Source organism: Sphaeramia orbicularis, chromosome 9 (assembly GCF_902148855.1).
Source record: "Sphaeramia orbicularis chromosome 9, fSphaOr1.1, whole genome shotgun sequence".
In the NCBI taxonomy this organism is placed as follows: Eukaryota; Metazoa; Chordata; class Actinopteri; order Kurtiformes; family Apogonidae; genus Sphaeramia; species Sphaeramia orbicularis.
In genome coordinates, this window is record NC_043965.1 from 18,731,169 (window position 1) to 18,747,755 (window position 16,587).

The 16,587-nt window shown below is 41.4% G+C and overlaps 1 protein-coding gene across 1 annotated transcript in view; it reads right to left on the bottom strand.

The window, feature by feature from the left end:
* Window positions 1-16,587, bottom strand: part of sema6a (sema domain, transmembrane domain (TM), and cytoplasmic domain, (semaphorin) 6A) — a 112,339-nt gene that overhangs the window by 42,775 nt on the left and 52,977 nt on the right. The window contains 9 exon segments of the mRNA XM_030142590.1: window positions 8-68; window positions 71-94; window positions 624-687; window positions 689-744; window positions 2,113-2,203; window positions 8,823-8,887; window positions 8,890-8,923; window positions 9,827-9,889; window positions 11,753-11,813. Coding sequence (XP_029998450.1) covers window positions 8-68; window positions 71-94; window positions 624-687; window positions 689-744; window positions 2,113-2,203; window positions 8,823-8,887; window positions 8,890-8,923; window positions 9,827-9,889; window positions 11,753-11,813 — 519 coding nt within the window.

Sequence of the window (16,587 nt, forward strand, 5' to 3'; positions counted from 1 at the left end):
TGCTTACCTTTCCCATTGTGTTGTACCCATGGCAATTTCCCGAAAGAAGAAGTAGATGAAGTCCCCTAATTGACAGCCTGAACACAGTAAGGCTCTGCAAAAGAAAAAAAAGAATAAAATAAAAGCCAAGTGATGTTTTGCCATGACAAAACAGTTTCTGACACCATAGTTCACAGTAAACATCCAGAATATCTAGTCATATATGCAGAAAAGCACTGACTGTGAGCACTTGAGTGCCTCAATCTACTCATCCATCATATCACCGAAACAATTTGCATGCAAGGAAGAGGGATCTCTCTATTGGTTTTGACAGGCTGGACTTGTGCTTGTTCTCCCCAGGTCAAAGCAATTTCCTGGTTACATCAGCTCTACCAGGACAGTTTGGCAAAGTGACTTCATCAAACAGAGCGGACAGCATTAGCATAAGTACCCTTACTCTTCAAAGTCAAAGAAGCACAGGGACAACACACGAGTGAAAACACACAAACACACAAATCATGAATCATAAATCATAAAAATACAAACACTCGGTTAAGAATGCGTGTCCAAACTCCAGTTGTTTTCCAACTTGTCAGGGGCTTGGTGCCTTCTAACCACAGGGACTTTGTGTGTTCTGCACTCACCTTTCAGCCATTTGGAGTCGTGTTTGACAGTGCGCAGAGTCGGGCTGTCTCCTAGGCTACGATAGAAGGACCGCATCGATCGCTAGAAAGTCTGTTACGGTGGCCGAGTACAGCTTGCCATCTGGAGAGGGAGACACCAGTGAAGGAAAGAGCCAAAAAGGAGGAAAGATGGAGATGGAGAGGTGAAAAGAGAGGCGAGAAGAATGGCAGAGAGAAAGAAAGACAGAAAGGGCCACAAAGAAAGGGTAAAAGTAGAGTAGAGTGAATTTAAGTCAGGGATTGAACACAAAGCCACTTGGAGGTTTCTCCTCTTTGGCGGCTGAATACACAAACAATGCTTCAAATAGCTTAGACCTGAAAATGAATGAATCACACAAACCGAAGAGACTCTGATGGACAACAAACAGCCTGTACACATACTCGAACATTTGACACATGTGTAATTACTCACTGGTGCAAGCACACTTCAAAAGTGCAAACAACGCTGAGGCTGTGCACACAGTCGCAGATAGTCTTAGAGCTCCCATAGTTTCATGTATACGTGCATGCACATACACATAGTGCTTCACACACTGAACACAATACAATCCACCACCAGCATGACCTCAGCCTGCCATTGGCTATAACCACAGTGAAACTCAAACGACATAATTGAAAGGATAGCAGCAAGAGGAACCCTCCTGATTACTCAGTGCTTCCAGCTCCATCCAAGCAGCTCTGCTGCACATTAACCAGTCGGGCTAGGCGTTTACTCCCCTCCTCAGCTTTAAACAGGCAGGGACAGCTCATCAATACCGCCATAATCGGTTCACAGTGAATATGAGTGGGGACTGAATGTCTTTAACAGCCACTTGGCCAGTTGCATCAGAGGAATCGCACCCCGCCAACGGAACACTGACTCATTTAATCTGCTTCTGACATTATTTTTAATCATAAGAATTTTGAAAGACAGCTACATGAGACAAAGAGGACAAGAGAGAAGCACAATAATACAGGAGGGAGAAAGACGATTCTGCTTTTTTCCCTCCGTTTCCACAGTTTACTATTGATGTGTTTCCAAAGGACTCTAATAAGCAGCAAATTTCTGATGCAGAGCAAATGTGGCCCGGAGTTCGAAGAGCTCCAGTGCATGGAACACAGATTTGGCTTTCATTCCTGACATGTTGTCGGAGTACTGCCATTAGAATAAACCGCAGGGTATTAAGAACAATATTAAATACAACCGCAAACTAATCCCCATCGCTCAAATAGACTCAACTTTCCCATCTAGCTCAAACATATTCCAGTTTGTAATAACTGCAGATAGGAGAAAATTAGGATTAATGTTTTGCCTCATGGCAGTCAATGACTTGTAATGGTATCATACATCCCAACACAGGAACGTAAGTGTTTATCTCCTGACAGGGCTTAAACTTAAAAAGTGTGCCAAAATACAAGATTACCATATACGTGTATATAAACTGCTACTTCACATTTACGTTAATCTTACCTGCAAAGAGGGCAACATTGGCGTGCTTTGCATCATACGGGCAGCGCGCCATCCCACTTATCTCCTCTCCCAGAGCCTCAAGGGTATCCATCTATGGTCACAAATAAGATTAAACATTACCAAAAAATCAAGACAATGCAGTGTTCTTAAACAAAATAACATCTAAGACAAAAAGGCTGCTTCCTGTTGGGACAGAATATGGTAGATATGGAACAAAAGAAACAAACTCTAATGAGTCAAAACATGAAACTGTTGTGTCAAAATAAATTGTGCTGAAGGGAAAAAGTATGGTTTTGTCAGACTAAAGTCCAAAAAGGCAGAGATACACAGTCCAGGAGGGCGTCCATCTGACTCTGACCTACACTAATACCCTGTGGATGCCACTCCAGTGTCCTACTGAGAGCTGTCAAAGCAGCCCATCTGGGAGTATCTGGGAAACTGTCATGGAGAAAGATAAAAAAAACAGACATTTTCCACAGCGAAATGTTCACAGTACGTGTGGATCTGGCTCGCTACCCCTGCCATTCTTTATCCTTCAACTGTATGGTGTTAAGTACAAGTGTTAACACCCTCAAGAGAGATGTCAGGCCTATTTACTGCTGTCAGTTCACCCTGCCTTAAACTCTAAGGTCTGTGATTTCATTGTGAACCAACAGTGCAGAGTAGAGAACAGGAGAAATGTTTACTAAATCACAGTAATTTTCAAATAGTGGATAATACGATGATGATGCTTATTGTTCTGTCTCTGCTGTGCTTTGTTCTATTCCAGGACTTGTTCAGTGAATTGAAGTACTTCAGGAAAGACCAAAATTTTACTCTAACAACTAAGAGAAGTAGTGGCCTTTCCACTTTGAAATACACATTTCAGCTCATTTTGCCTTCACAGACCCAGCTCGACAAAGCTTAATACACTATTTCAACCCCTTACCTGTTATTTATAAAGTACTTCTAGTCTAGTTTAGGGCTTGGTGTGATGATTTCTGCAAACTGGAATATAGACCAAATTTTCTTGTTTGGTTTCTGTGCGATTGGCAGTGACATGGCAGAGGATCAGATGTGGGTGAAAGGTCACTAGCATCCCTCCATGGGTAGGCTTGTCTACCCCAGCACGCCTTAGGACACTCTCTTACCCTGGCTAAAGCCCAGAATACACAAAAACACACACAAGAGAGGAGAAAATCCATACTGCACTCGGCCAGGGCTGAGGTCAGGGAAGATTACTGAAACACTGCTTTCTGAGTTCAGAATACATAGTCATTTTTCTTCTCTATCTCTGTCTCTATCTCTCTCTCATCTCGTATACTCTCCTTTCTCACTTTCTCTCGACAAAGAGAAACATAGCTTGCCAAGGCTGCAAGTGCTTACGCCACCCTTTCTGGTCTCTAAACAGGTCATTTTGTTTTCTATTCCTGTCTCGGCGGAAACGGTTATCATCTGCCCACTAAAAGGTCACACACACTCCAGCGCAATGCTGGAAAAGCCTGCCAGAGAAATTGTTGAGGCTGATTTGGCAGAGAAAATTACAAGTGACCTTTTACAACAAACACAGAACCACCACCACCACCAGCAGCAGCACATTTCTCGATTTCTCATTCCTTGTGTTTCAACAGAAATTATAGGATAAAATATGGGGCAGGATTGTTTTAAAGTTATATATTGTTATTAGACAGGGGAGACTGTAATTATAGATTAGGCTGAGTTAATCATAAGGGACTTGAATAGCTGAAGGTCAGGTGCGTCCACTGAATCAGAGCGTCTGGTTCTACAGAGCGATGGGGCTACTCCGTTAAGCTTGAAACGTCAGCAGCTTCTGTGTCAGCTAACTAACAAGCAGCACACAGTAACACAAACACTCCCCCCCCGCTCTGACACATCACAAACACACACTCGCATATCTCCCACGCCACAGCAGCTACCCCACCCTTCCATCTCCTCAGCTGATTTCACCGAGGCAGTGACCTCTGTCTGCTGGGCTTGGTCGGCTGTCACTGATCTATTCCTGCCGTTTGAATGGAGGAAGACACTCCCAGCCAAGCCACAGATATACGCACAGCTCCGCTCTCCTGTCAAGTTGGCATGTGTGGAAAAACAACAGCCAAGTGCTCACATTCAAGCTGTTAGCCTTGTCCAAAGCAATATCCAATATTTGAAAAAGGGGCAATAGCAATCCATAAAACTGCTATACTGAGCCATGACATTTTCAGACATTTCCATAAAGAAATCAGATGTATAAACAGCCTGATGGATGTTTTCTTTTTTTTTTACCTTGTTTACCAGAAAACCTTATTATGCTGTCATCTCTGCTAGACACAAAAGGAAAGGATTGCTCCTCCTTTGTAGAAACACAATTCAAAGTAATGTGAGCGAAACAGTAGCACTGTCACGTTCATTAACAACTCGCTGTTCTTTAGGGATTTACTGTAGCTTGGCAGACAAATGCACAGTAACCTTGGCTCGGAGTGCAGTGTATCTCGATGAATTAATTACTATAACAACAGCTCAATTGTGTTTTCCATAGGCTATATGCTAATTAATTAGACAAACATAATGTAGATTCAAAACATGCCCATCAGGAGTGTTATAATTGGTTCAGCATCAGCTTCAGTAGATGGGTGAGGGACCCGTCCTGCTTCTTGGTCTCTGTTATTTTTATGAGGACTCTTTTAAAAGATTTATTTGTCATTGCATTGGGATTTGTGAAATGGTCCTGATGACAAACTTTGGGTGAACTGTGCCAAAACCCTACTTAATAAACACTTTTTAAAACCATATCTTTAAAACATCACTGACTTATTATATTATCATATTAGTGTCAGAAAGGGCAGCCACTCAAACAACCCCTTAGGAAAAAGTCAGGCTAAAATATATAGAGATATTGGTGTCCTACACTCTGTAAGAAAGTTAAGTCTCTACTCGGTAGTTACACCTGCAAAACCTTCTGCTCTATGAAGGTCAAGTGCACAAGTTCACACCTGGGCCATGAGGCAGTTATGAAAACCTAACAAGGACACATCTCCCTGGGAGATTAATAGTCATGGCCCATTTCTGTGCAACCTGTTTCTGAGCCCTGAGGAGAATGAACCCTTTCCCTGACCATCCTCTTACCCTGGAGCAGGAAACTACAGTGTGTGCAGCTGTTGAGAGAATTCAGAACTGCAATACACACAGCAAAACCCTCATTTATCGAAACTTTCAACTTTTACAATGACAGATTGTTAAAAAAAATCATAAAACATTGCAGAAATATGACAATCATTTCTTAATTATATTTTTCTGATGTACAATCTTTGTTAATTACAGTCCCTTGACAATGTGTGCTATTGTCTTTCTCCACAAAGAGCGTCATGTCAGTCAAACTGCTTTTGGAAAAGCTGCATAAATAAGATAAATGACTGAAATATAAGTATGGAGGTATTTGATAGCACAGCCAATTTCCATACTGTATGTCTCTGTGTGATCATTACGAATGTACACACACAAGACAGATGAAACGTCCAAGTACACCTCAGTATATGAATCAAGCATGTATCACCTGGGACTCACTGTCTCCAAGCTCCGCCCCCAGACTCCCCACTGATTCCCCCCGCCTCGCCCGGCAACAGGCGTTGAAGCTGACTCCAGTCATATATCAGCCCAGCTGGATGGGGTGTTTATTATTACAACACAGCAAGGGAGTGACAGAGGGAGAAAGCAACAGAGGGAAAGATGGCGGAGTGGTGGTGGGAGAGCTATGGAGGGGGAGAGGAATTAAGGCTGGCAGGAGCGCAGGAGAGCGGGGGGAGGGAGGATGAATAGAAGGGGAGAGGGAGTTGGGTGCTGTGCTGTGTTGTGTTCAGGGAGAGGACTGTGCCATGGCTGCCAAGGTGTCTGTCTGTGTTTTTTCAGAATGCATGCATGTTTGTGTGACACAATGGGTGTGTGTTTGAGCACCAAAGTGTTGACACCAGCAACACAATGTGAAGGGAGGACACAGAAGAGAAGCTAATGAATGGAGAAAAAAAAGGGAAAAAAGAGGTAAGTCGGCTGGAAAGGTGTACAGAAAGGACAGAGTGTAGGGTGGTGCAGGTTTGGGAGCTCTCCTCTGCCCACCCACCCACCCCTCCACCTCTGCTCCCCCTCCATCTCTCCCACTCGCCCTCGCAGTGTTGTTGATTAATGTGGGATGAGGCTGGCCCCGAAACAGAAGCTCTTTTCAGCACTGTCACACTGGGGAGATGGAGAGGCAAACTGTGGCCAAGGTGGATTTAACCACAAACACACACTCACACCACAAGACACACACACAGTCATACACACACTTTTGCCGAAGCAGAGTGGATGAGCCCAGCAGGCCATCAAAGGCCTGGTATCTGCCCAGAGAGTCTACCAGCCTGCCAGCAGTACAGTGTGTGTGATGATTTTGTAAAATGTGTGACTTGTATGTTTGTGAGTTTGCACAGTTGTCCCTGTTTGTATGTCTGAATACATAGTCTGGGTGTTTACATGGTTCTGCGCCAGAGATCACTGGTAATTTCAGCAATTTTTAAAGTTTTATCATTAAAAATTAACTTTGTTGACAATGACATTGTTTCAGTGGTTCCTCAGATAGTGACTTTTAATCATTTATAGTTAAATCAGTGGAAGCTTTGGTTCCTCTTCTGAATATATTTAAAACATTTACATACTTCATTAAAATATAATTATAATTTCTTTTTCACAAAATTTCAAAAGTCTCTCTCAGCACTGGTGGATTTTAATGAATGCAGTTGAGACATCCAAGGACATAATCAGTGGTAGAATGTGACCAAGTACATACTAAGTAGGTTTCAAGAGTATATCCATTTTATGCAATTTCATACATCTATTCCACTACATCTCACATGCAACTATTGTACTGTATCTGATAGTTTTATTTTCTTTCACAGGTGTTTTTCATCCCCTCCCTGTCCACTGGTTTTAATGGGATGATTTAAATTTTTGTGATACTCTGAAGAATGAATTAGTCCTTCACGGGCTGACGAAATTCTCATCCTCTAAAGCCGAATAAACTCTTTACAAACCTTGAATTCACTGGAAATCCATTTTCACTAATCTAAAAACAGGCCTCTTTTTTAAGCTTATGTTTTTTGAAATGTTTCTCACATGACAGTGATGTTACAAATATTTGATGAACTCTGTAGATTAAAATACTAAAAGTGTATAGCAGACACATTAATACAGGAGCCATAACAATCTAATGTATCATATACAATAGTAAATCACCAACAGGGTCCATTTTACTGCACAATGACTACTTTCACTTTTTATACTTTAAGGCTGTGCTGTCAATAATAGATATTTATACGTAACTAAGGTTCTGAAAGCAGAGCATTTGCATGTGGTGGAATATTTTCCATCTTATATTAGTCTGTAAAGGATCTCAATACCTTTTCAACACTGAGAGTAATTCATGTGAGCTTTATGAATTGAACATGATAATGTTTGTAAAAATGAGCCTTTTATCAAGCTTTATTTCCCTCTCTACCTCTTACTAGAGTAGTGGCATTATCACTGCAAACACAAACCTTGAAATCATAACCAGAGGAGCTATAAAGCTAACCACGCCTGATAAATGCAGAGACATAAATTCCACTTTTGCTCCAGGAGGAGTCAGTGAATTGAAAGACATCCACTCTGTGTGTGCTTAGCATGCTGAACCATAAAGCCAACGGAGCGGAGATGTCTTGTTTTTCTGGTAAACAGATCTAGTGAACCAAAGCAGAAGAGTTTTTCCCCACAGGCCACCTAGATAACATCTTCGTGTGCTGTGACCATCGCTTCACATCCTAACAAACCGAACAATAACATCCTCCAGGACAGAATCTCCTCTGAGTCTTTCTGCCTGCCCGTATGTCTAATTGTTTCTGGCTTTCATTCTCTCCTGTTGGACATTTGCACAGTAAATACCCTGGATGGCAGCGCAAAGTTATTCTACAGTAAACCCGAAATCCTACAGTTCTGCCTTTCAGGTATGTGCTAAGAAGTTAGAAAAACATGAAAGAAATACAGCCAGTCTGTTTCATATGTTTGCCTCGCTGCCTGCTTGTATGCTTTAACTCGGTGTGCTTTTTGAGTTTATGTTTTCTTTTCATATTTGTCCATCTGCTTCCCTGTATGCCATTTCTTTTCCCATCTAGATCTTTCTTTTATATTGACATCGACATGTAGTCTTGCTTGACCTAAGGTCACTAAACTGCATCTTCACTGGATGGTTTTGCTTTTCCTCAAAGAACCTTAAAACTATTCCAGACAAGCCCTCATGGACATGGTTAGACAGGCTTCTATTTACAAGGAAGGCTGAATCATATGTCAGGTCTGCATCAGTGTGTGAGTGAAGAAGGTAGGTAGTTAGGTTTCCTTGCTTCTAAATCGAGCGTGTCAAAGTACACCTGGAGATAAAGACATAGGAGGAGCGCCTGCTGAGTTGTGAAAGTCATCCATCTATGTCCATCGCTTCATAGCTTACCCCTCCAACTCCCATATGGTCTGGGTTGCATGTGAAATACCCATGATTGTGTGAGTATGTGCATGACGGTAACTGACAGGCAAAGAGTAAGGAGGAGACAGGGAATAAAAGCACTGAGAGACTATATATGCACACTACGCATGACAGCCTGGAGGTCAAAGCAAGGGTAAAGAGCACCAATCAAATCACAGTATTCTTATATGTGAGTATGTGTTTGCACCCGTACCTTATACGTTCTGCAGGAGGGGTTGAAAGCATTTGTTCCACACACAAATAAAGTGTCATCATTTGCTGCAGGAGGACTTTGATGAAATTGTGGCACTCATCCTTCAGGCAGCACAGAACAGGAAACAAAGAAGAAGAAAGATGGTCCGTGGTGACATTCATAATAGATGCATTTACACTAAAAAACACATACGATTTATGAAATGAGAGCCTGTTTCTTTTCATTCTCTTTGAGTGTGGAGGACTCTCCTGACAAATGAAATGCATGCGGAACAGACATCAAGCGTATAGTCATGTAATGCAGTGTTTCCTCATGGTACATAAAAACGTATTTATAGCAGGCTTTAGTGTGTCATTCAGTAGCTGTCTAGTACAATAAAAGAATCATAATAAAGATTTTGTAATGCCATATAGAAAAGTCTGAGAAAATTTAATTACACTACCATTTCATATAAAGATTCACATTAATGTGCTCTATAAATTGTCATTGCAGAAAGTTATATCAACTGCAGGTGTGTTATTGCAGTTCTTGTGTGATTCTAAGTTAAATTTCAGTATTTAGCATCTCTTGGGAGCACATTTTGACAATGTGAGAATGTTTTAGTAATGTTTTGATCTTGACTTGGTTTAGGGTTAGAGTTGTGATAGTTGTGGATGAGATGAGGTGAGATGAGATGAGATAAGATATTCCTTTATTAGTCCCACAAGGGGAAATTAGGGATAAAGGGTTGTAGGGAAGACATTTAAAGGGTTAATCAGTGTCAATGACTTGCTCTCACAAGGACAGAGAAACAATCATGTGTATGTGCATGTGGGACAGAGACAGAGAGAAGTAAGAAAGGAAACAGTGAAGAATTACATCTGTTGCAGCTCATTTGCATTGCATATTGTTCGATTCACAAGTGTATTGTAAAAGATTTTTCTCTGTGAATTAAACTGTTGCATATGCACAGGACTTCAACAACTTTCTCGGTTTCAGCATTCGTTTGTGATTGTTTTCTCTACCTTATGCTTCCCCTTCATTCTGCAAGTGTCCACATCTGCCTGCCTGGACTTCCACGTCAGTTTCTGGAGAAAAGAGACAAAATGAGACACAAAATGAGGCAAGGATACAGACAGAGGGGAGGCAGAAAATGAGCAAACTAGTAAAACATTCTGGCGGCAGAGCAGACAGAGAAAACTGACGCTGTAGGAGCTCGATAACCAATCTATACCCTGATCAATAATCATCATTTTAGATTCTCCACCACTGATTTCCCTCATGAGGCACCTGCTCTGAGGTGAACTTTATTCTAAGCGTCGATAGGAGATCAGTTTACCTCCTTGAACTTCCAATTCTGTGCCACAGAGGAGGAAATACGATACTGACCCTGGATCAGAACAGAGTCAAACCAAGGACAGATTTTACCTCGGAGCTAAGAGCTCATTTCTGTGGATTGATAGTCCGGTCATCCTTGCACACAAACCCCTACACCCGCATACACTGCCTTGGCCTGTGGGTCAGTGCTAACCTGTCAGTCAGCTGCACACACACAGGCTATACACCCTTTTGCAGTGTCACACACAGTTATCAGTCAATGCTAAGTTATATCTGATGTCCAGCCAACTGCGTACACAAATCCACTCACCCCTCCTCAGCCCTGCCCTGTGTGGCCTGAGGGTCAACACTGAGCCGCTGCTTTAGGCCGCCACATACTTGCCGCTGTTGTACAACATGTTTGGAGCTCAGCCACTGATTAAAGACTCTCAGTCATCAATCAATCCACACGTCTCCCACCAGCCTTTCATCTGCAGCCTGCTCTCATTAAGACCCACTCGCCGGGCTTTGACAATGAAGTGGATGAGGCAGAGGGATGGTGGGTTGTCGTATACATAAGAATGGCCTTGTCTGAATTTGGTTTGCATGCATTATGTTAAGGGCAAGTGATGCCAGCGAGGAGTGGTTGGAATAGAATCAAGAGTGGGTTATTACAGCTGAGAGCTGATGTAAATATGGAGCTGGAGAGGTGTCCTTTTTGCATCTGATCAATCCTTCCAAACAGCGGCATTTAACTATAGAATGCATGTCTCATCTTTATAATGCCAAGCTTTTTGTTGGGTTTTTGCATGAATTAGTGTTTTACTCAAGACCACTTCAATCAAGACCAGATCAGGTACGCAGCTTTACAAAGTTTTACAAATATAAACAATATGCTTGATATATTAAGATATGGTCAGATCAGTTTATCTTCTTACCGTAACACTACAATAACAATCATATTTAGGGTGATTAAACATTCACAGATTAAATTCAATTTTTCTCTTAAGTCTTCAACACCCACACTGGTTGTTAGTGAGTGGGTAAGTTCAGGCAGCATATAAACACAAGCACAAGACCTCCAGATAGCTCTCAAGCTCAAGGGCGGCAACTGTAATATTGTTCCTATGCCTTGTGTGTTTCACTTTTTAAGCTGAGTTTTATTTTTGTGAATCACATTTGTGCTTTTTATGCGTATCACTTATCAGTTATCTCATCTTCCTATTGCTCTTTTTTGTCCTTTCCTTCTCTTTCTCTCTTGCTCATCTTGTTTTTCCCCTCATCCTCCCACATCCCTCCCACAGCTTCCTGTACTGTCCTCTCAGCTTCCGTTACACACTCATCAGACCTTCCGCTGTCCTACTAATGGGGAACGATGACGTAGGTGATTCGCGAGCTGACTGATTGGATAATCTGCTTATAGGGTCACCATGGTGAACATGGCAGGCTCACACCAGACTCAGTGAGTGTGAACAGGTGAGTAAGACTGCTGACAGACACATGTATGCGCACACACGTATATAAATACACCCACGTGCACACATACACACTCAGAGCCAAGTTATTAGGGTTATGTTGTCAATCACAGCACGCTGAGAACAACACGTCCTCCGAGAGGCAGACGTCTCACTCACCTTACTGAAAAAGATCTCTTCGCTGTTGGCAGTGTCTGTGTCCACCGTGTATATGTGATCCCTAGAAGTGATCAAGGGAGAGCAAGAGAGAGACAGAGAGGGACAGAAACATTGAGAAAGAAAGGAAAGAGAAGGGGAGAGATGAGAAGATAAGAGGTCAGACAGCAGCAGACAGTCAGAAATTCAACAAACAATAAACCCATTTCTTTTCTTCCCTATGTTTTGCCCCTGGAGGCAGCAAACAACGTCAGAAAATGGGGCTTTGTATAAACTTTGTTCAAACTTCAAAAAATGACAATAAACAAAAGGAGGCCAGAGCTATTTGCTCTGTCAGACAGAAACAGTCAACAAAGGTTTAGAGCGCTGCGGCGCAGGCCCGGGGACAAAAGCCTCTTTGTCCCACAGAAAGGTCTTGAGGCGGGGTAGAGGAGGAGGGGAAGGTTGAGACGGGAGGTGCCAAGTCACTCAGAGCTGTTCAGGTCAATTAAGCCTAGTGTTTGAGCCACAGGAAATCTATACTAACACTCATTATAGCTCAGACAAGAAGACTTATGTGTGCTGGCCTGGAAATATACAGGCTTCTCCTGTATTACACAGTCCAGCCATATAGGCCCCAACAGGGCATATGGAAGACATAAAACCCACAAGGGTTAACGATGTATCAGACAGACGGACCGGCTGGTTGACCATGTAGCTACACCTACTTACCATGGAGAATTAGGGTGCAGACAGGGAGAGGGAGGGGGCAACAGGGGGTAGAAGGTGTGGAAGTGGTGTGAGCGGAAGAGGCAGAAAGAAAGGGGTTCTACCTCATTGGAGGAGAGAACCAAAGGTGACCGTGCCAAACGATGTAACTGCTTTAATTTGTTGGAGATTAGCTGTTGAACGTGTTTTTAATCAAAGTGTGTAACAGTGGCATTGTCAGACTCACAGCTTAATTACGTTCCAGCTCCCCAACCTGCGCTCAGCCAGGCAGGCTGCCTTGCTCTCTCATTAACTAAATCTAATAAAGTCTTTGGAGGAACAGGCATCTTGAAATGAATCCACTTATATCGCTTTCCTGGGGGCTACCTCCATTTCCTCAAGGATAAAACCCAGTCTACTGTACATTATCAGCCATGATGCTTAAATTGAATAATTAATCTTTGAAGCAGTTGAAATTACAAAAACAGTGCATCTTTCTCAGTCGGAGAGGATCCGTTTCCATCAAGGCCATGGCAGCAATCTCAGTACCATTTCATGATTGACAGCTTTGGTTTCTTTCCACACCTCTGCTGAAACTCTAAACACTTTTAGTCATGAAAAAAGAAAGGAAGAAGTCAACTAAAGGTCACTGAGATGCAGCATGTGCCCTTCTTAGACTCAAGTTCACTTGCTTTAGCAAATACCAAATAATGACTGTTACTGTGTAGATTTCCAGCATTTCAGGCCAAAACCACAAGCTCCGCTGCTAAATGCTTTTCATTTTAGTTCTCTGGTAGCATTACCATTGCACTGCTCTGGCTAATTGATCTGGATTGAATTTCCAGGGTTTCTGAAAAGAACAGAGTGCCATAACACAAGGCTACAATAATACTGATTATTATCCATAAGGGCACTTGGAGAGCATAGACTTCCACCACGGCCAGCGGTCCACTCTAATTCAGCGATATAATAAAACCACAAATTATGGCATATGTTTTCTTCCTTTCTGACAATTGGTGCCACTGGTTGGTGGCACTAAAAACGGTTTTAGATTTGCTGATTCCCAGTGTTAAAAAAGAAAAACCTATTGAGAGGGAATCTGTGCTTTCTATGGAGGCCATTTTGCCAACACACAGACAGGAGTGATCTCATAACCTTCTCAGAGGATTAAAAAGTGGTACCTGTAATTTTTTTTAAACCTACAATAATCCCAATATTATCTTAAAGTCTGAAAAGAGGAAGCGTGTAAGTGTAAAGGAAGTGATGGATGTCATTATGTTCAACACTGCCTCTAAAAAGTTCAGTAACGTGTTCATTTAATTATATCTTTATATTAAAATTCAAACTTTACAGAAACTGAATCGGAGGCAGTTAAAACAGAGGATTACTTGGCGGATTTAGTATAATCCCTTGGGTTATTTTACTGCCTGCAATTTTAAAACAGCTCATGAGTAATCTATAATTGACTGCTCTGTAATTTTTGACAGTAACCTTCCCGATCCTGTGCTTCTAGTCTTATGCTGCTCCTGTCCCCTGTGCTGACAGCGCCTTTGAGGGCCAAGGCCTTCCAGCCACAGGGTTTCGGTTCCAGCAGAGATTAGAAGGAGCCAAGCGATGAGGCGTCCCTCAAACATCCTGACGAGCACTGGAGGAGGACAATGGAGCGGCTGTGTCTGTGTCAACACCAGCTTTCCAAACACACACACATGTGCAAGAGGACCCCCCCCAACCCCCCTCCTTTACCCCAACATGCTCAGACAAACACGCACCCACATGCACCCTATCCCCTCTTCAGCACTGCACCTGAACTCACATTACAACATATCACTTCCTCATTGTCCTTAAATCACATCTTTATAATTTGACAGTGAAAAAGGAGGACTGAAAGCAGGGGCAGGAGGGTCTCCCCAGACCACACTGGTTGTATTGTCCTGTTCGTTGTAGACCATTAAATACAAACTGCACATACTTAAGATTACTGCAGACTATTTGACGAAGTGAACCTGAAGTTTTTTAATAGATTTTCAACCTTCGAGGCAGCTGTTGGTTTCCTGTGAGAATTGATTTGGAGAGAGTTGAAACATGCTTGAAGTATATAATCCATCACAGTCAGCTATTATTTCCTGTCAAAGTTATAAAGTTGTCTGATTCCATACTCTGATATCCCAACATTCTTGGCCAAAAAGTACTGCAGTCACAACTATTTTATTACATGTTGACACAGAGTGCAAAACCACCAAAAACTTAACATGGGCCTTCTATAAAGTTAAACCTCACCTAAATTTGATCACTTAATAAATGAACACAAACTCAGCCAAGAATCTAAACCCTGTAGTACATTTTAGAAGATGGTCCTCTTGTAATATTTTGGTTTGGTTTTGGTTACTTCAGTAAAATATGACACTGTAAATATAGACAGGCATCCTACTAACACAGCAGTTTAACCCATAAAGACCCAAACATCCATCACCAGCCAAAAGCATCTGCTGATTTAAAATGTTTAATCCCTGTTGATCCACTAATCCTATCAATACATGTAAATAATTGGTGTAAAATACAGTTATTCATCTTTTCATGGTCATCAGATATGACCCATTTGGACTTTCAGAGGCTCCGTAGTTACCGTGGAAATACTGTTATCTTCTACAACATTGATTCACCAGTAAAACCCATGGAGTTGGATCAATGACAGTGGATGGACACACTGGGTTTATGTTCAGGTAATGATATATTTTACTGAAAAAGTCCCTTTTTCTGCAGTTTTCTCTGTTTTTGATATAATAATTCTCAACTTTAATCTGACCTTTAATTAACATCTTCTTGATCAGTAAATTAAATACAGGAAAATACATGATTTATACTGATAAAATACAAAATACAGAAGATAATATTGTAATAAATGGTGATAAATCACTTAAGAAAGGTTAGATATAGAGAAAATTTCATTTGGGAACTGACACAAAAGTAGCACTGGGTCTTTATGGGTTAAAGCTGAGGTCAGACATGCCGAGGTCAAGTCAGCTCTTGCCCACTGAGCGCAATTCAGACTAAACAACTGGCCGGAGTAAAAAGCTGCACAAATGCTGCAGAGAGTGATCATACAAGCTAATGTAATGTTATTATGCAACAGTCTGTTTCCATTTATACTCAATGTTTTTTCTCTGAATACAAAAGCTGGTGTTTTATTGTGCATTGTTTCAAAGAGTAGAAACCATTTACATTACAGATGTAGAAATTTACATTTAATTTGTAGTTATTTATGTAGGTGGAATATTCCTACCCCATTCTGCACAATATGTGGGAAAATTCACTGTAATTAAAAGTGAAGGAAAACTACACTGATGGAGCTTTAATGTAAGGTAATATGCATATATGCATCTGTAGGTACAGAATGTATCAGAGGATGACAATTTTTTGAGAATCGTGATGGTAAAGGCAGTCTTGTAGAATTTCAGTGGGATGGTAGTTAGTTTTGCTGTTTGTCAAATGACTGAGATTAGACTGAAAAGAAAGTTTATAAACGGAACAGGAATCAATGTGTCAGGTGTTTTATATCAATGATGTATTTGTCATATGAATAATAAAATGAAATACAGCCAAAAACCACCACCTTATAAAATGCAAGATGTCAGAGGTGCAGAAAGTCAATTAAAAAAAAAAAAAGGAAGATGGGACAAAAGTCATTATTCTAGGATTTCAATGGGATTTTCTGAAGGTTTTTTTAGGAGTCGGATAGAACAAGAGTAAAAATCCACTCGTGTCACCCTCTAAAATATATGTAGATAACATACAGTAAGCTTCTTAGAAAAGCAGTTTCGTTTTTCATCTTCATTCTCATCCTGCCCGACTCCATGAAATGACTCTATTTACTGAAAAACATCAGTATCTGTAGTTTTTGGGGTTTTTTTTGCATACTATTCGCTCCCTTGTCCTTTTCAACGTCAGCTCTAAAACTGTAGAGAGGATATCGCAAAGTCATTATATAGAACATAAGGGCCTATAGGGGGGTTTGCTGGAATTAAAGAGTACACTGATATTCTGAGAAAAGGGAGATGGAGAAGTGTTTGACAACCGATGGATGCAGAACATTGGCTGTCAATGTGAATCATTTGGCGTGGGTTTCTCATTTCCCGAAATTCAGCGACAAAAAT